This window comes from Arachis hypogaea, chromosome 6 (assembly GCF_003086295.3).
Source record: "Arachis hypogaea cultivar Tifrunner chromosome 6, arahy.Tifrunner.gnm2.J5K5, whole genome shotgun sequence".
Lineage (NCBI taxonomy): Eukaryota > Viridiplantae > Streptophyta > Magnoliopsida > Fabales > Fabaceae > Arachis > Arachis hypogaea.
In genome coordinates this window covers 110,091,327-110,111,895 of record NC_092041.1, presented here as the reverse complement: position 1 = coordinate 110,111,895, position 20,569 = coordinate 110,091,327, and the positions used below count along the sequence as shown (strand labels likewise).

Here is a 20,569-nt window from a genome sequence, read left to right as displayed (position 1 = left end):
GTCTGCCAGCATGACTACTTCTCGAAATTTCGTCAAATTAATCCCTAACTAATAAACCCTAATCCCATTTATGGACCCGTATGTTGAGTGCAGCTGCAGAGGTTCAGAGACCAATATTAGAGCACGCCGGCATGATGGGTGGTGGAAACAAAGGTCGTCATGGAGAGGTCTCCTGTTAATCAGTTGGTAACTATGGATCTAGCTCGTTTATGCGAAGAAAGAGGAAGAAAGAAGACCTGATATGTCATTGTAGGTTGAAGACGTTGGTTAAGAAATCTAAAACTTCAGAGAATCCAGATAGATTGTTCCATACATGTCCAAGCTACTGAGTGAGTTATTCTCATAAATTCATTTATTTTCAACATTTTTACTAGTTGTGGGGGGTTTTCAATCATAAGATTCCTTAAATTTCGGCAGAAGGGTGGCCATTGCAACTTCTTCAAGTGGGTTGATGAAGATGAATATGATTGAAGAAATGGAGATACAGAAATTAATGCGGAAGTATAGAGTAATCATGATGAGTGAAAAGTAAACATTATATGGATAATGGGGAGTTTGGAAGCAGAAGTGAGATTTGCAAGAATGCTAATGACTTTTTATATTCATTGGATTGATAATTGTGATTTTAGTTGTGGGATTAATTTGCACATTTTGTTTTTCAAGTGATAGTGCAATTAATTTGTATTTAGGCATGTAATTTGTATGAACAAGAACTAGAAGATATGTCTTATTGTATTCAATTTAGTCTTTAATTGAGTAACTTGTTTTTTCTAAATTTTATTTTAGCAAGATTATCTTTTAAATTGTAACCTGGTTAATTGAACTTAAAAATAGTGGTTGAAGTTAACACTTTTTGAAATCAGAAAACACATTACACAACTGTACTTAATTACACAATATTACAATGATATGTAAAAAAAACAAAATATTTCCATATATTAAAACTAAAACAACAACATTATTTGATCATAATTGTCTGATCGATTTTCAAAAAGCTAACTGTAACACCCTACCGTAACACAGCAATAATCTAGCCATCCGGCTCACGGTTAAATCCATAACCAGCCATTTCATTAACAATTACGACCTTTCAGCCCATGGCATAACAAGCACTTCCACCCCCATCCTCTGCCTCTCACATAATCATCTTTGATCCTCATTGATCATTCATTTTTCCCTTGCTTCACTCGCAAGTTACCACATTCACTAGCCCTTCTTCTCATAGCTAGACATATCATAATGATTTAAGACATAAGCGGTGAGATCGGAGGCTTAGAAGTATGAGATTTGGCTTTTAAAACTCAAAAATCAACTTTGGGATGAAATCAGGGCCCCCCGTACGCGCACTCCACGCGCACGCGTGGATGGCCACAAAACTCATCGACGCATATGCGTCATGCACGCTAACGCGTGGATTGAAAATTAGCCAATCGACGCGCACGCGTACGCGTGGGTACTCTCGTGCCCCAGGCACAAAACTGGCACAGTTCAGGCCCAACCCTCTGGAAAATGGTTGGGCATTGGGTGCAGCACATCGGCGTGCCCGCGCACACCACGCGCACGCGTGGATGGCGTTTTCTGAAAGAACGGCGCGTACGAGCCAAGCGCGCCTACGCGCGAGGGGTCATTCTGCTAAAATTTTCTAAGTTAAAAGCTGCAGAATTCACAGATTCAAACCCCAATCTTCCAACGGACGTAACTTTCTCATTTTAAATCGTTTTTCACCCGTTCTTCGAATGGCATGGACATCCCAGATTCAATTTTATTTCTAAACAGATTTGGTACAAAAAGGAGATCCGTTGTCCAAGTTATGACCCGTCAAAGTATGCCCAAAACCATGTTTTTCATACAAAACCACAAAGTGCCATTTGCAAAATAAGCCATTTTCAACTATTTTCAAAATCAATCAAAACATGCCAATTTCATCCCTTTTCTTTGAAATCAATCAAAATATACCAAATTCAACATCAAGCCTCCTCAACTCACACATTGACACATTACCACAATTACAAAATCACTATCCCATCATTTTAACCCACTTCACCCAAGTGGTTCAAACCCAAACACATTGACATATCACATACTCTTCCTCATGCCAATTTTCAACAACAGCAATTCCAATAAATCATCATTGTACACAATCAATGTCATACTCACCATTAACATGGTTCAACCCACAATTCAACCACAACCAATCATCAAGCATATATCACAACATGCATATTTCTCATACATTATACCATCAAGGCATCAATAATCATCATCACATATATGACCACATCATATATATCAACCATTCAACAACACCAACAATTCAATGCCTATCTCAGGGCCTCTAGCCTAAGTATTTCCTACCACATTACATATTAGATACGAGAAACTGAAACCATACCTTAGCCGATTTTCCAAGCTCAACTGGAGCACTTCCAAACCACTTTTCCTCAAGCTCTCAAGGCCTCAACACCTCCAAGAACAGATTTTTTACCACCAAATCCCTTTTCAAAATCACCAATCAAGCTCCAATATTCACACATACACAACCTAAGCCACAATCATCACACCCATACACAACATCTCAAAATCCAAACATCATAGAACCACAAATTACACTAGGGTTGAGAATCTTACCACACCCAAGGTCTAAGGAGACAAGATTAACATTCTCCTTCAAGAGAGTTGGGTCCTATAACATCAAAGAGCCCAAAATCTCAACATTTTTGCTCATGAAATTCGAAAATAAGGCTGGAAATTCGAAGAGAAAAACGTGGATTACCTCAAGATTAATTATATGGGTTTTGTAGAGCTCTCTGCGGTGAACGCGTGGCCGTAAACAGTGCGGCAATCGGAGCTCTAGATCAAAAGTTATTGTGGTTTGAAGATCAAGGAGAGATAGAACTTGAGAGAGTGTTCTTCCCTCCATGGCCTCTCTTTTTCAGCGTGTATTAGTGTTGTGTAAGGAGAGAGAGTGCTGAAAACTAGGGTTTTAGTTTAGTTTAGTTGGGCCAAGGCCCACTTTTGGTCCGGTTAGTCCGGTTTGGCCCGTTCGGTCCAATCTTGGTCCGAATTCTATAAAATTGGTACCGAAATTCTCGTCTCAATCTCCTCTATCACATTTAGCCACAAAAATCACATTTTGGGCTTTCTAGAGTAAATTCTCATTTATGAGTTAATTGGCCGTTAATTAACCGGGTCTTACACTAACCATATTAACTTAATCAAAGGACTAAACCAAAACATAAGGAACTTAACATTGAAACCAACGACAGTGTTTTTAATGGCAATAACAGACCCCTATACAAAAAATATATCACTATACCTAATTACATAATGTTCATATATCAACATCAAGTAAGTTTATCTTTCTTCCTAGGAGGTTTGAATCCTGAAATAGAAACAAACGTCATAAAGTTTGCAAATTTCTTGGCAATGGCAGAGCTAGTTCCCCTAATGGTTTCAGCAGAAAAAGAAGCTGTTGATATTACAACAGCTTGGGGGAGGACTTTTCTTTTGCTCTTCCCTTAACAACTTTCAATTTTGAAAGCCTTGGAATAGTTTTCTGCATAATTTCAAAAAGAATTTCATCCAACATTCAAAAACAATTTTAGTTACAAATATAAACAACAACATCTAATTTTTCCAAGTTACAAATGCAACCTGTTGTGAGTTGTGTGTGTGTTGTGTTGATGGGTAGGCATCTGTCTGGCTAAGCACAAGCTCAGTTGGAGCGTTCTGCTCGGTTGCAGATGGCTCAGTAATTGGGACAGCAGGGGTAGCATTAGATAGAGAGGCAGCAGTAGTTACAACTGTAAGTTGCAGCTACATTTGCCTTGGTTGTTCCTCAGCCTCTATCAATTACTTCTTTGGACAAGTTCTCTTGTTATGACCAACTTCACCGCAGAATATTCACCTGATGGGATTGTATTTTCATTTCATCTCTAACCTTGTGCCAGAAGGGCCCTCATTCTTGTCTTTTCTCCTTTTTGTTGTTGGCCTTCCTGGCTTAGGTTTATTTGGGGGCGGAATGGGGGCTGGGGATGGTGCTTTCTCCTAAAGATCTTGTCCTTTGACCGAGTTGACATTGAAAGCATAAGTTCTTCTGTATGATTTCATCCTTATCCATTTATGACAATACTCCTCTGGCCTCTTATCATGCTTATCTTGTATGACTGCAATCGCATGCATGCATGGCATTCATGCATGACAAAAACAATTCCTTAATTGAGTTGGAATATATACTTTTTTACAAGCATCGAGGCAAACATAAAATCGCTCAAACTGTGGGGGGCCCTCAGGTATAGGGATGACACCAACCTTAAAACTAGAGTCAGGGTTAGCTGTGAGCAATTCATGTGCATAATCCGAAATTCTTTCATATTGTGCTATTTCATCACCTTGCACAATTTTCTTAGCTGTTTTCAAAGCCCTTGTGATGCATGTACTGTTCAGCCTAATGTTACACTTCCTAACAAACCAAGCATAAACCTTCATATGCTTGATAAACCCCATTTGTAGGGTTTATCCTGTATTGGTTTTTGGAGATTTTATCACCTTTTACCCACATTTATTCAATGAAATAGCATGGTTTTTGATATTCTCCCTTAATTGTACTTAAGAGTGAAAACGTGCTTTTTAGGACTCAAAATAGCTAAATTTAATTCACCTTGATTCTAGTAGATGCCTTGATATGTTTGCTAAGTGATTTCAGATTTAGAAGGCAAAGATTGGATCAAGGGAATGAAGGAAAAGCATGTAGAAATGGAGAACTCATGAAGAAATGAAGGAATCGTAAAAGCTGTCAAGCTGACCTCTTCGCACTTAATTGATCATAACTTGAGCTACAGAGGTCCAATTGATGCGGTTCTAGTTGGGTTGGAAAGCTAACATCCAGGGCTTCGAAACGATATAAGATTTTGCCATAGTTGCATCGCGCATAGGGGCGCGCACGCGCACGGTACGCGGACGCGCCGATGGTGGCACATGACCCACTTAATGCAACACGTGGCCAGCGATTTTAGAAGCCTTGTGGGCCCAATCCAACTCATTTCTGATGCTATTTAAGCCAAGGATTGAAGAGGAATCAATATACTTTTGATCAATAGTCATAGTTTAGTTTTAGAAGAAGTTAGAGTTAGTTTCTAGAGAGAGAAGCTCTCTCTTCTCTCTAGAATTAGGATTAGGAATTAGGGTTAGATTAGGATCTCATAGTTCTAGGTTTAATTCAAGTCTCTTTCTACTTCTACCTTCAATTGATGATTGCTACACTTTGGTTCTTCTTTCTATCTCTACTCTCTTGTTGTAATTTCTCTTATTTTGTTTCTAGGTTTTGTAATTGAGATACTCTTGTCCTTTTATTTTCTTTCAGTAATGCAATTTGAGGTAATTCATGATAATTGTGAGTTCCTTGATTGTTGTTGTTAGTTCTTTGTATTCAATTGTTGTTATAATTCATTCTTGTTGTGATTTACCATACTTTTCTTTTGCACCTTCCAAGTGTTTGATGAAATGCTTGGGAGAATGTTAGAGTAGAATTTTTGTTCTTGGCTTGAGAAAGTAATTTAGGATTTCTTGAGTTGTTAGTGTCCAATTGATTGATAGTTGATAGCCATTGACTCTAGCCTTCATTAAGCCAATTAGTGGAAAGCTAGGATTTATGGACTTGGATTGATATTACTCACTTGACTTTCCTTTGTTAATTGATTTAAGGATGACTAAGTGGGATTAATCCTTGCAACTACCATACTTGTGGCTAGTGATAATGATGAAGACCCTTGACAACCAAACCTTGCCAAGACCATTTTGTTAATAAAATTTCATTACCATTTGATATTCATTTTTCTCATCTAAAACCCCAAAATAAATAAATCCATAACCAATAACAAGAACACTACCCTGCAAGTCCTTTGAGAGACGACCCGAGGTTTAAATACTTCGGTTATTAATTTTAGGGGTTTGCACTTAGTGACAACCAAATTTTTGTATGAAAGGATTTGTGTTGGTTTAGAAACTATACTTGCAACGAGATTTCATTTGTGAAATTCTAAACCGTCAAAAATCCAATCATCAATGCTTCATTGTAGGATGCTTTCTAAGCTTAGGATACAATTTATTCACAGTCCACTCTTGGTTGGCAGTCCTATTTTTTCGCTTTCTTCCACATGTATAGTTATCAATAAGAGTCTTAATCTGTCATGATCCGTCTTGTTTATTGAGTGCACAATATACTAACCAAGGACAGTCCTCATTCTTACAAATAGCCCTACATCTAACCTTGTCATTCTTAATGAATATTATAGTCCTATCCCATTATATTGTATAGTCTCTAGTGGCAACCATAAAGTCATGTTTGCTATTGAAAATCATACTAACCTCAAACTTTCAAATTTCTAAACCTTGTCTTTTCATTGTATCTTGGAAACACACGTGGTTCCTCATCGTCAGAGTCCAACACCTTGTCCGATTCTTCCGAGTGCCACTAGTTAGCATCAGATCCACTTTCATAGTCCACTTCATATTCATCTTCATCCTCCAAACCTGACCATCAAACAAAGCATGATAAATAAACAAAATCTGACCACATACTCTTTTTAATTTATGCAAAAAACAGTGGTCTATATTATTTTGAATTCTAATAGCAAGAGTCATTACCTAAATCAGTGCTCTTATCGGATTCAATTTATTCATAGCTAAAATCATCGGTGTCAATTGTTTTATCCCGATCTCCCAACGAAGTTGATCCTTGTCTTCCTCTGACATTACCCTTCTTGGAAGCTATAGGAATGCCAATTTCTTTCACACTGTCAGTGTCACTATTTTGGTCTTCCACAATATTTTCAGGTTGGTATAAACTGTCTTCAGAACAATCATATGAGTCATCAGAGTCAGCATCACCTTCTAAAGTGGTATTTTTAACATATCTTCCAGATCTTGTCTTAACACCTTCACTGACCTTCTCTTTGTTTTTTCCAAAGGCTGGGATGTTGGAGGGATCTGGGACAACTAAGCAAGGCTTTGGTGTGGGCTTAAAAGTAAGTTTTGGTTTAGACTGAGAGGAATTGTTTTTTGGAACCGAAGTGGGCTTCGAAGGGGGTTGTTCCACCAGTTTTTTGGCCTCCATGTTAGTTTTTTTTGGTTGTGATCTTGTTGTGGGCTAAGAGGAGCTTAACTTGGGCTGTAACAGTGAAGGTATTAACTCACTTCTGGATACTGTGGACTGAGAGTGAGTTTTTCTAGACTTTGGGACACTCTTTTCTTCATCATTTGCAAGTACAACTACTTCTTTACTCACACCCTCTACCAGTTGTGGTTCCTAAACCCCATGCTCAAAGTATATGTTAATAACATTGTTATTCCTCCTATAATACTTGATAATCGCAATCAAATCAGCATCAACGTCTAACTTCATCAAGCCAAACTCCAGAAACAACCAGGGAACCTTCCGAACGCAGTTGTTCACCTTAGCATATCTTAACTCCTTATAATACCCTTTTACAAAAAAATTATCTACTGTATCTGTCTCAATACCCATTAATACTTTCGTGTGTTCTGGTTCATAAATCATTTTTCCTTTTATATCGGTTTTAAACTTTCTCCCACGGTAAAATACAAATGTCATTGGAGGTCCTTCCATCTACAAAGGAATAAAGATAAAACTCAGCCTAATTCCAAAATGACAAACAATTATATAATGTACATCACCCTATTACAAGAGTTTTGACAACAAAAAAAAGTTTAACTCATTAGTAATAGCATACAAGGAAAATTAGCATTCATATTTTCTAAGAGTATTACCTAAGTAATAGCAGACAAGTAATATCATACAAGTAAACTTATTAGCTAAGGATTATTTTTCATGCTACTTAGAACGTGAATAATTTCTTATCTCCATTTTTTATCTCATAATATTGCATGATCTTATTCTTAAAAAGTAGACCAATACAGGTAAATGGAGAAAAATTGCATGATCTTTTGTAAATATAATTTCAAATTTAGAAAAATTAACATTCATAATTTGGAGTACGTATTTGGATTACGTAATTGGAGTACGTATTTGAAAACAATTCATTTCATTTATTTTATTTTCAAAAAATGTAGCCTAATGCATGTTTACATCCACTGATTACAATTGGCAAATCCTAACGAAATTTCAAAGATAATAATGCTAAACTATAAACCACATACAAATTCCAGCCAAAACACATTCAAAATGAGTTTATTAACCACAAAACAAATCCGTTGTCATCAACATGGAAAAAAATAGAGACACCTGCTCCATTACAAACAAAATCACTAGGGTACAAATAACACCTAGGCAAAATCGAGCAACATTTCATCCAAGTAAATAACACTATCAGGATCTCATTCTCTCATTTGCAATCAAGTATAGCATATAACTTACAAAAAAAAAGTTTTTCATAGCTTGTAGTACAATGCTGCCTTCCTTCCTAACTTGTTTGCGAAATAAGAACTTACCGTTGCTGGAGAAAATGTTACCTAAATTTTTTTTATCAACAATAGGCTTACCATTGTAATTATTTTTTAGTGAGAGTACATAAAGAGTACATAGTATATAAGGTGTAATTATCTTTTATGATCAATGCTTATCCTTACTTTGCTTATCGAGACATTCCTACCTTTGTGAACCTCGATTACGTTTTTCTCGGTAACGCTTTTGGTATTCACGATCCAAAAGGCTATCTACAGCAACACGATGGACGCGTAGATCGATGCTGTGAGAAGGTATGCCGCAGAAGTTTTATATACACATGTAGATGTTTATTTGTTCTTTGTATAAATGAGATGTTTATTCTTAATACGGTGCTCGAGGTTGGTGACAACGAGAGATGGCGACACTGGAGAGAGGATTTGGATTAGAAGGAGTGTAATTATGATTAGAAGGGAGGGTATGATTAAAATTTTTACTAGAGTTAAAAGTGTTTTTTTTCTAATTTGAGTTGGGGTGGTTTTTTTTTAATTCTTAGTGGGTTAAAAAATTAGCCTATTATTTATGTTGTTCAGATTTTTTATTATCTAGTTAACAGAATTGAATAAATTATAAAAGTTATACATTTCGATTTTTTTTTGTTAATAGATTGGACAACCCCCAATCCTAAGTTACACACACTATTATTACTAACATGAATTTTATATTCTTCATTGAGAATTCGAACTCAGGTGCAGCTCCCAGCGAGGCAGATGATGCTGCCATTGAACCACGACCTCGGCTGCAAATTTCGATTAATTATAGTTGCGACTTGCGCGTGGCCCAATTGCTAGTATACTGAACAGATACAGAGTTGACAGTTTGGCGCTTTCCCGTCGTTCTGATTTTTTTTTCTCTGTTTCCTTTCTGTGTTTTCTACAATCTTCAGGCCCAACATTAATGGGAAAAAACAATTGTCTAGTAAGCCCAAAATAAACAAGAGCAAAAAAAACTTAACCTACAGCATCCCAACGCAACTCAATTTATTAATTATTGTTTTGAGCGAATTACTAATTGGTCCCTTTACCTTTGTTTTTAAATTAATTTTTTATTATTGTGATATTTATTATATTAACATTTTCTTAATAAATTTTCATTGTATGGTTGTATAATAAATATAAATTAATTAATAATTCTTGATATATTATTATAGATATTAAATAAATAAAAAATTATTAAAAAGATTAAACAGTAAACCTAATTATCCTCCTAACTCTATAAAATCAACACTTATTAAATTTTTTATATCTTATTAATAAGTATTTCTTTCTTTCTCTCTCTTAATTATCAAGTTTTTATTCTTATTTTATCTACTTATTTAAGTTTGTATCCTTTCTTATTTTATCAAATTCTTTTTATATTTTTCTAAACTTAAGAATATAAAATAATATTTTATTATTTTCTAAATCCAAAAATTAAAAACTCTTTCAAGTGCCATAATCAGTTTCCCAATAATATAAAAAAATTATAATTATATATTACCTATTAATGTTAATGTTTACTATACAGAAATTATGAGAATTATTCTAATAATATGTATAATTTTATATTTAATTATCTGTATAGTTTACTATCATTATCATGTAAAAATAGTAAAAAAATATTCTCAAATTTAGTAAAAACATCATATCAAAATAAATATATACATGCTAGTATTTACACTATATAAAAAATAAATTTATATTTAAATTTGTAATCAAATTATATTAATATTACAGAATTAAGTATAATTTTAGTTTCTATGATTTTGATCGAAAATCAAAGTCGCTCCTAAGAAATTTTTTTTGTTTAAAATTATTTCAAATTTTAAATTTAGATTTAAAATCATCAATCAAACAAAAATATCCTTTTATTTGTTTTTCTCTCTTTTTAGTATGATCTTCTATTTCTCAATTTTTTTTTTCACCTCCTCCTCTATTACTCTTTATATCTTTCAAACCTCCTCTAATTCTAAAAATAACAGCCACATATAACTATTGTCCTTTTAAAACTCAAACAAATTAATCAAATAATTTAACAACACAACAAAAAGATGACTCAGTTTAATAAATTAATCTCTTTTCTATCATTAATTGTTGAATTATTCTTTTCACTCTGGTACTCTGGCATTTAAGCAGTATCAAGAATTTTGGATCGTTGATATCATTGTCCTCACTTCTAACGTCGTCATTTTAGTATTTTGTCATATTGTTAGAATCTTTCGGATTTTAATAATGACGAAATTACTGAATTTAAAATATATCGACAAGCTCCTCTTTGTACTATAATGCCTATATACGCATTCAATATTTTTGTCTCATTCACTTATAAATCACTAAAAAAAAATCAATACAAAAAATTGATGCTTAAATTTTGTAGGGTATGTTTGGTTAGAAAGAAAGAAATAGAGAAGAAAAAATAGAGAAAAAAAGAAAGAAAAGAAATTGAGTGGATTTTTATTTTTTTTAAACGTGTTTGTTTGGATAAAAGAAAAATAAAAAGAAAAGAAATGTTATAAAAAGACAATTTTACTTTTATATTATAAAATATATTGAAAAAAAGTAAAAGAGTAATATTGGAATTAAAGAGAGAGAATTAGTTTTTTCTTCATTTTCTTTCCAACGGTGGAGAAAAAAAAAATTGGTGAGTCCAACCAAATTTTTTTTCATTCCTTTTTCTTTCTCTCCTATTTTTTCTTTTCAACCAAACAATGAAAAATAATCATTTTCCTTCTCTTTTTCTTTTCTTCTATTTTTCTTTCAAACAAACATATTGTTAATTCCGGATGTTCATACCCTGCCCCAACATTAGGGCTCAGGTCCAAATAAACCAAAAAGGCCCAATTCAAGAATTGGTCTTCGCTGCCTATCGACCTCCTTAAAAGAGGTCGGATCCAACATAGACTCCACTCTAAGAAAGTCGGGATCGAATGATAGCTGAGAGATAACCCTTATTCAAATAAGTAATTGCCCCTAAAATCTCTCAACTCACTTCTAGGAGTCATATCTCAACTTTCCTAAGACAAAGGGACGGTTATTCACCTTAAAAGGTGGAACTACTCAAACGGTAGTTATTGGTTCACCACTATAAATACACTGATACCCCTCAGGTATCTCTAAATTTCAATACTCTTAAAATCTACTTAGCCTTTTGCTGACTTAGGCATTAGAGTATCTTTGCATGTATCATCCCCTATTTCCTCATACACACAAGTCGGACGGTAGCTCTCAGACGCAAACCAAGTCGGAGACCACCTCACCCTAACGTTTGGGCCAACCTTACAAACCCAATTCATTAATCTTCGGTTACCATCGTAACACCGGACATAATAAGTAATTATTAAAAATAAAAAGAAATTGGGGGATGTACCTAGAGGAGGCATGAAAGCCTGAAGCCAATAACCAAATGCCCAAATGAAGCAAGTTGCAATTATGACCAAAAAAAAATAAAAATAAAAAGAAAAACGAGTTGCATTGCCCTTTTTTTTAAAAGAAAACTGAAACAAGTTGCGGAGGGAAATCAAAAGGATCCAAAAGTCTAAAGCTTACAGAGAAAAGGGAAGTAACATACGACGTCTAAGGGCAGAAACATACGCAATAAAATACGGTAGCGACAGCATCAACTTACGAGTTACGAGTAACAACAATAACAACATCCATTGCTTCCATTTTGCAATGACTCAACTCAAATTATGAAGGGGATCATAATAATATAGTCCAGTCCCTTGGCGCGTGACGTGGCATCTTCACCGGAATCTTCCTCTCTCCCTTCCACACTCTCTCTCCACTTCTTTAGTAACAGAGATTTGAGATTCATTTGACAAATCAGGGCCATCGATCCAGCGACCCACCAACCTACACTGCACATCACACACACACATTCTCTCTCTCTCTCTCTCTCTCTCTCTCTCTCTCTCTCTCTCTCTCGTGTTGACATCATCGATCCACTTTGAAAAATCTCCCAAACACACTTTCTTTTTCTAGTCGCTGCTTCGTCTTCTTCTCTCTTGTTCCCTTTCATTCATTCTCCTTATTTATTTCTTTTCCAACAAACTTTTATTATTCTTTTTTTCCGAGTGTTTTTTTTCCTTTCTTTCTTTTTTATTTTATTTATTCGATCTTCTTTGGTCTGTGTCCTTCCTGTGGACCCGTACTAGATCCACTTCTGCATTGGATCACAGATTCACAGGTACTAATACTATTCAATTTTTGTGAACTTGTGATTTCAGTTTCAATTTCATTTCCGATATTTGGATTTGTGAAGAGGGGAAAAAGATTCAAAGATCTGTATAGTCAAATTTGACATGAGAATTGAAATTTACATGGAACTGTTGTAGTTTATTGTTAAGGACCCACGTTGGTCACTGAAAATTCCATTGAACACTGCAAAAATTCGGGTAATTTAATGCGTTGACTTCAGCTCTGTTCTGTTTACGGATCTTGCTGTTTCGAGTATTTTAAGATCTGAATGGTGCTTTTTATAACCGTCTTTTTTTCCCTGTTGCTATTTTTGGAAGTCATTGTGTGTGTTTTTATTTATTTATTTAATTTGATCTTCCTTCTTTGTTTTTTGGTAGTTAAGAGTTATACTTGTTATTATGAATTTGACTTTGCTTGTTTCTTTGTTGCAATGACAGGGAAGAAAGAAAGAATCATTGAGATATAAATGTTGATAGATCATAGATGTATGGGAGAGTTGCTGAGTTACATTGAAATTAAATGAAGGAAGAACTTGCATGGACGAAGTTCTTAAGGAATCTTCTGATCATGGTTGTTGGATCAAGAAACCGGCCGCAGTTGAGGAGGCCGACTTGGATTATTGTTCTGATCTCCATAGTGTGCGTCTTTCTGGTTGCTGCCTATATTTATCCGCCGCAAACCCCTAAACACTCAGCATGCTATTTCTTTTCCTCTGAAGGTTGTGGTACTACACGTGTTGAGGTTCCGAAAGCTGTTGCCCGGGAATTAACTGATCGAGAGCTTGAATCCCGGGTTGTTATTAATGAGATTCTCAATGTTGACCCTGCCAAGACCAGGATCCCAAAAGTTGCTTTCTTGTTTTTGACTCCAGGATCGTTGCCTTTTGAGAAACTATGGCACATGTTCTTTAAGGTAAAGCAGTCTTGTTCCACAAAATTTGCACTGGAAAATCAACCTAATAGCCTCCCCATGGTGGCTATTTTCCTAAAGCACTATGCTATGTGACTGTGTCTGATTTTAAGAGTCCTAGAAGGATGTTCAAAGATATACCAGATGTTACGATTTATGAGTACATTTGATCGAGTGACGATTTAACATTTTTTATGATATACAGATTTATTTTCATTTAACCATTTCAGTTCCTTTCCCGTTGAACATGTTATAGATATGTATACTTCCTATTTATTTGAACTCTATTGTAACAAAAATGCAGGGCCATGAGGGCAAATTCAGTGTCTATTTACATGCATCGAGGGAAAAACCTGTACATGTTAGCCCCTATTTTGTTGGCAGAGAAATTCATAGTGAACCGGTATGGGTTTAGCAATTGACTTCTACCTGACTTCAATATATAAATTACAATTTCTTTATATTATGGTTTCAACTTTCAAGTTCCAATGTAAGAATTTGTCATTATGATATGCATGGTATGATATATAATTTTAAAAAATTATTCCAGCAATTGGTTGAACTTTGAGGATACTATGGCATAGATTTAACATTATTCTTTTACCCTTTTTTATACATGGTCAAGTTTTCTGTCAAAGCACTTCCATAGGTTAACAGTGTGGGTTAAAATTCCAAGATTTATATATGTTCAGATTGCACTAATTTATTGCCACTGAAGCATCTTAAAGCAGGATAACTTGGGCACATCCTTGGTGAAAGGGAAAGTATGGTCGTGGCACACTTATTAAGTTTCTTATTTATTGATAAAAGATGATGTGGCTGTTCTAAAAGCATGCAACAACTGCTAAATTTTGTTTTACTAGGTGGGATCAACTACATGGATGTTCTAAAAAGATTATTTGGGTCTATCATTTATCAAAATTCATCAAGGAAAAGAAGTTATTTTGAAGCATAATTACACAAGGAACTGTAATTACTAGAGCATTACCAATGGATGGCCTACTCTAGGTACCCAACATTAGCACTCACACTTGGGAAAATAGGATCTGTGTTATAATAGAATTGTGTGTGCTTTTTGCAAACATACATGCTTATAAGTAATGCATATTAGCAAGCCGATATCATTCTCAGAGCAGTTGGGAGTTTTTAACTACTGCTTTTCTTAGATAAGTCTATTTCATTTGAACTCAATGAAGTAGGTAGTGGATAGAACTAATACCATGTATGAAGCTTAGTAGAAAATTTCACACAAACAAGCAAGGACTCAGGACTTGGCTGTCCTTCTCTAGTCCAAATTAATTCAATTAAACTGATATCCTAGTTCTTCCATTCAATATCATGTCAGGGATTACCCTAATTAGTATGTAAGTGTCCCTTCTTCGACAAAAGTATAACTTTTCATAGTTAACAACCAAAAAGTCATTAAGCTTGAGGGAACCCCTTAAAGATAGGCTAATGTACACATAACATCTCTCAAATTTCACTGGTACTAGGCTACTGGTTTGATTACTACTAATACCCTTTTTGTCTCTCACCCTCTCAGTTCCAAGTAGATTGTTTAGTAAACCAGATGATGTTCAGTGATTTAGAGGCATTGATAATACCAAAAGTGAATAAATAAAAGAATCAAATCTAAGCCCACAAGAATTAAACAAAATTGAAACAAAATAGACTCGTCTCCATATAAAACTGATAAACTACTGATTGTTTTAAACCAGAAAGTGGCCGTAAAAAATGACATACTAATCCGCCCTCCCCTTAGTGATACCACGAGGGATGCCTCCATATACAAGTTCACCATATCAAAAGGCATTATTGATATCAATATGATAGAGGGGCCAATGACACATGACAGCTGTAGAGAGAAGACAAACAGAAGCAATCTTTGCAATAGGAACGAGTTGTCAGTGTAATCCAAACTACAAATTTTGAGCATAATTCTTGTATACCAAGTAAGTGTAGTGGCACATGATATTGATTTACTATAAGTATGGCAGAGTATATTGGGTGTAATTTTGGCAAGATGATACTAATTCTTTGTTAGATACTAAAATAGAGATCCCACCTCAAGTCAAGTGGTTTTATTCCATATACAAAATGATGGGAAATCAAAGGATCTAAGCTAAGTGGATAAAGGAAAAAAAATATTTCTAGTCTTATTTATTATAGAAAAGTATCATAACATTAAGGAAGATTTTACTGTATAGGAAATATATTTTACAGGATCTAATGTTGGGTGGTGAAAAAGGCAACAAGATAATAAACTCAATGTTGTAGAGATGAGAATGTTGTATTGGATGAGTGGCTACACAAGATAAGATAAGGCTAGAAGTGGATTAGAAGTATAGAGACAAATAACTACAAGCGAAACAATTAAAAGGATTTAGATTTTAATTATTTGTTTATGGATATGTTTTATAATCGGACACCAAGACATTTTATTTATGTAGCTGAATATACCTAGTAGGACAAGGCTTGGTGGATATTATACTTTCTTTTTTGAGCACTAAACACCTGGTACTTAAAATGCAACCATTTTACATAAGTCATGGCAACTCAGTTTCAATTTTGTTCAGGTAGGTTGGGGAAAATTTTCCATGGTTGAAGCAGAACGAAGGCTGTTGGCGAATGCACTCTTAGATCCCGACAACCAACATTTTGTCTTGCTATCTGATAGGTATTTTTTTCAACCCGGTTCTTTATCCTGTTTAGACATGTTATATTTGCTGGATTTAATCTTTGGCAACTATGTCTTCAAATTTTCTTTCAGTTGTATACCCGTGCGCAAGTTTGACTTCATGTACAACTACTTGTTATTAACAAATGTCAGCTTCGTTGACTGGTAAGAATTATAAATGAACCTTTTACAAATTGGTTGATGAAATCCTATATAATTTTCCTTTCATTTAACAAAATTGTTTGATGCAGATTTTTGGATGGAAATTGAACTAATATTTGTCTGTTTTCCCCTACTCAACTTCTCTTTCTTCTTTTTTTTTTCCTGAAAAAAAAAAAGCTATGTGGATGCTGGTCCTCATGGAAATGGCAGGTATATAGAGCGTATGTTGCCAGAAGTTGAAATGAAAGATTTCCGGAAGGGTTCACAGGTATAATTCATGTCGATGTTGATGCCAAACTTGCTAGAAAATTTAAGCATCTACTCATTTGCAGTGTTTCATCAAGGTCACTTCCCTTTTATTATCTCTTTTGCTTAGATAGGGGTATGAGTAATTTCTTGAAAGGAGTGGTTGGCTACTCCTATGACTTATTTTCTCCATTCCATTCTCACTGCCATATGGAATAACATCAATTTCAATTTTAGTTGTAAAAAGGTCCTTTTCCGCTTCATTGCATCACAAATGTCCTTGATTAGTCCAATTAATTCCCATTCATTGAATTCTATTCCTATACTATCATGCTATCTTGCATGGAGTGGAATTGATTGTGAAAACACTAGCTTATCTCTTTCATCAATATTCCAAATGCTTTTCCTTGAGATACATTATCTGTTTAATGAATGCCTGATAAGTGATAGTTGTTGAGATTTGTTGTCTTGCATTTATTTTAGATGGTGGAATTTCATTCTTAGTTTGTGAGAATTCTATGTGGTAGTCTAATTTTAGTTTTTAACAATTCATCACCATCTAAAATGTAGATGCATCCGTTACATCCTAGATTTGGATAAAAGATTACTTGTTATGTTACAATTATAGAGTTGTAGGAAATCAATAGAATCTTTCTGACATGCATCTGATTTGGATCTTGTTTGTAATGCAGTGGTTCTCAATGAAGCGGCAACATGCTATAATAGTTATGGCAGACAGTCTCTACTTTACAAAATTCAAGCATCATTGCAGGGTACTATGTTACTAAGAGTCATTCATGCTTTTGCATTTACCAACTGGATTGAGTTTATTATCCATATTATATTGTTCCTTTCACAGTAGCACCTTTGTTAAGAATGTTAGAGCCAGTATACATATTTTTTGGTTAATGAAATAAGAGATGTAGTGTATTTCGGGACTATGTTGATCCACTGTTTTTATTGAAGTTATTGTTTTGTCCATTTTCTTGGACTTTTTGGTTAAAAATAAAAAATAAAAAAATAAAACACCTCACTTGTCATGCTAGAGTGAGATATAACATTTTGTAACTCTGCAATGAGTAAACTTATGGAACATGCCAACATTTTAAAGATAGCACATTTCCTGCACTTAAATCTACCAATAGCATAGGCTCCAGGTTCTTTTTTTTCTCAGTTGCTAATATCTGATATTTTATATTTTATTCATGTATATTTAGTTCTTTCTTTTCTTTTGCTATTAAGAAATTGATATCGTGTACTAAAAGTGTTGGATGGTTATGTTTTATATTTTCTGGGGTATTTCTTGCTGTACCTGCTGCAGTATGCACGAAGTTTACAAATTTCTGAATATGTGAAATGTTCTGAAAATATGATTGTGACAATTGATTTTTACTTTTTTCCCCCCCTTACCAAGTCAGCAAGTCTCAAGCACCACTCAATATTTTTTTTGTTTCTTTCACTCTTTGCAGACTTATTATCTTTTATGTGGGATTTTTTAGCCATGTCTAGACGTTGTTACTTGTTGGAAGAATGTAATAAGTACTGACAAAATTATACTATTCATGTTTCAATTTCCTAGCCAAACATGGAGGGAGGAAAGAACTGCTACGCCGATGAACACTACTTGCCAACCTTTTTTAGTGTTAGTCCATCAATCTCTTATCTTTTAACTTGCAATAACAGCCATTTTTCTTTCTCCCTGCTGACTTGACGGACATGTTCAGATGCGTGATCCGGGTGGAATTGCAAATTGGTCAGTGACCTATGTTGATTGGTCTGAAAGAAAATGGCATCCAAGGTCATACAAGGCTCGGGATATTAGTCATCAACTCATTAGAAAAATAGCAGTATGTTACCAACCTTACCCTTATTTTTTATGCTAATATGCTCTACTGAAAGCCTGAGTTCTTCATTTCTTATGAAATTTTAGGGTAAACCACAAAAAATGCACCTGGATTATTTTGGTCCTGACAAAAATACCCTGAATTTTGTTATCGACAAGAATGCCTTTAAATTATTCAAAAACGTGACAAAAACGCCCTCACCCTTTTTGTTAGCGTAGAATGTCTTAGTTCACGGGAGTGTATTTTGGCACATTTTTAAATTATTTGAGGTTATTTTTGTCGTAACAAAATTCGGAGGCAGTTTTGTTGGTGACAATAATTCCGGTGTATTTTTGGTGCTTTATCCAAAATTTTAAGTTCAATTGGTATATCAATTCGCATAAACCAGCTAACTTTTACCATCTAAATGGACTATGTAACTGTAATCAGTTTTTTCGGCCTTCCTCCTTCTGTACTTTTTCAAACAATATGTAGCAATTTCTGTACATCCTTTGGGTATGACCCTTCTCCGTATCCTGTTAATGTGGGATGTTTGTGCATGACCCCTTGTTTTATGTATCAATTGTGTTAAGGTTCTCAGAAGACATTTTCACATGTAGGGGTGGTAACGGGGCAGGTTTTTGCTCTACCTGACCCCGTCCCGCCATACAGCAACCCGCATAGAACCCGCCCCGCTTCTACCCGCCATGCCCTTACCCGCCCCTATAATTATTAAAATCCAATAAATAAAATTAAATTTCAAAATTTATATAACTATCATCACATACATAACATAAATTAAAGTAAAAATTTAAATATGAGACAATATTATTAATCATTTACTAATTATTTTACATATATTATACATATTATATATTAAAATTATATATTATATATATAGCGGGCGGGTAGGGGCGGGTATTACCTAAACCCGACCCCGTCCCACGTCCCACCCCTCCCAAGAACCCGCCCCGCTAAAAACCCGTCCCGGTGCGGGGCGGGTAATTACCCGCCCTGAGCGAGTAGGGGCGGGGTGGGTACCCACGGATTCGAGTAGTATTGCCATCCCTATTCACATGAATCTCTTAATATAGCTTTGAAGATTTACGGAGAATAAAGAGAAATGAAAATGATAATAGAACATGTTAATTCTATGTTTCGGATTTCACTCTATTTAAGATTCTCTCCAGATATTAGCCGATCCAAGAATCTCAGTGTTTAAAGTTTATTAATTATTTCTCCATTTTTATCTTCTCCCTAATCTTTATTTGCACCCTTGGTGTTACCTCCTAGTATTTTCCTTGTTACTTCACTTGTTTACGAAAATCACAATTATCTTCAATTCTACTTAATAACATGATTTCCTTTGCTGCAGTCCATTGACCAGAGTCCGCATTATACAAGCGATATAAAGGTATTATCTCATTTCTCTAATTTAGGTTCAGATGTCCTCCATTTTGTCATGTTGCTTCTGTATCTAATGAATTGAGTGCATCATTATAAGGTTTTCATTTTCATATATGCCTTGTTTGCAGAGATCAGTGGTGATCACACCTTGCATATTGAACAATTTGAAACGACCGTGTTATTTATTTGCCCGGAAATTTTTCCCAGAAACTCAGGATAAGTTGATACAGATTTTCTCCAACTCTACATTATTCTGAATGATTTGTGCATCATCATCATTCTTTGGTGAATCAACACCATTCGATCCCCCAGCCTCATGCTCTTCCTCTTCATCATTTGGTTTCGAGAAGCGCCCACGCCCTAAGGTGAATGGTTAAAATTCTTAGGAAGACACACGAGCTGATTCAATGCAAAATCTTTGCTTTGCTGGGATTTGTCAAAACCGCTGAGCTGTTCTTGTATGATTTGTTATTCCTGTTGTACTCTATTTTGATTTTCTTTCTTAATTATTGGGAACATTATAGATTTCCCTGAAAGGATAAATTTTTTGTATCATTGATAGAGACTTAGAGAAGGAGGGAAAAGGATTTTGGGGTTGTTTTTGACTCTGGACGCTAACGTATTGCATATTTCTGTTATTACATTGGAATTCAAGCCTTCAGCATTGAAAATTACTTGGTGAATGGTA

General features: G+C 34.9%; 1 protein-coding gene across 2 annotated transcripts; it reads left to right on the top strand.

Annotated features, from left to right (window-relative positions):
- The first annotated feature begins 11,971 nt into the window (after positions 1-11,971).
- On the top strand, positions 11,972-20,569 carry LOC112755636 (glycosyltransferase BC10). Of its 2 annotated transcripts, none has more exons than XM_025803852.3 (11): positions 11,972-12,646; positions 13,095-13,569; positions 13,871-13,969; positions 16,143-16,243; positions 16,337-16,408; positions 16,583-16,673; positions 17,344-17,424; positions 18,231-18,293; positions 18,376-18,498; positions 19,850-19,888; positions 20,010-20,569. In XM_025803852.3, the coding sequence occupies exons 2-11, from the start codon at positions 13,177-13,179 to the stop codon at positions 20,136-20,138; spliced, it is 1,191 nt and encodes a 396-aa protein (XP_025659637.1). In that variant the 5' UTR covers positions 11,972-12,646; positions 13,095-13,176; the 3' UTR covers positions 20,139-20,569. The 2 variants fall into 2 exon arrangements, with proteins under 2 accessions (XP_025659637.1, XP_025659638.1); XM_025803853.3 differs by having other exon boundaries at positions 12,038-12,854.

Bases quoted from the DNA above. Each gene is read 5' to 3' on its own strand.
- LOC112755636 (XM_025803852.3), top strand. From the start codon at position 13,177: ATGAAGGAAGAACTTGCATGGACGAAGTTCTTAAGGAATCTTCTGATC. The intron at 17,425-18,230 runs GTACTATGTTAC...TCAATTTCCTAG, and splicing joins AATTCAAGCATCATTGCAGG to CCAAACATGGAGGGAGGAAA. The intron at 19,889-20,009 runs GTATTATCTCAT...CCTTGTTTGCAG, and splicing joins ATTATACAAGCGATATAAAG to AGATCAGTGGTGATCACACC.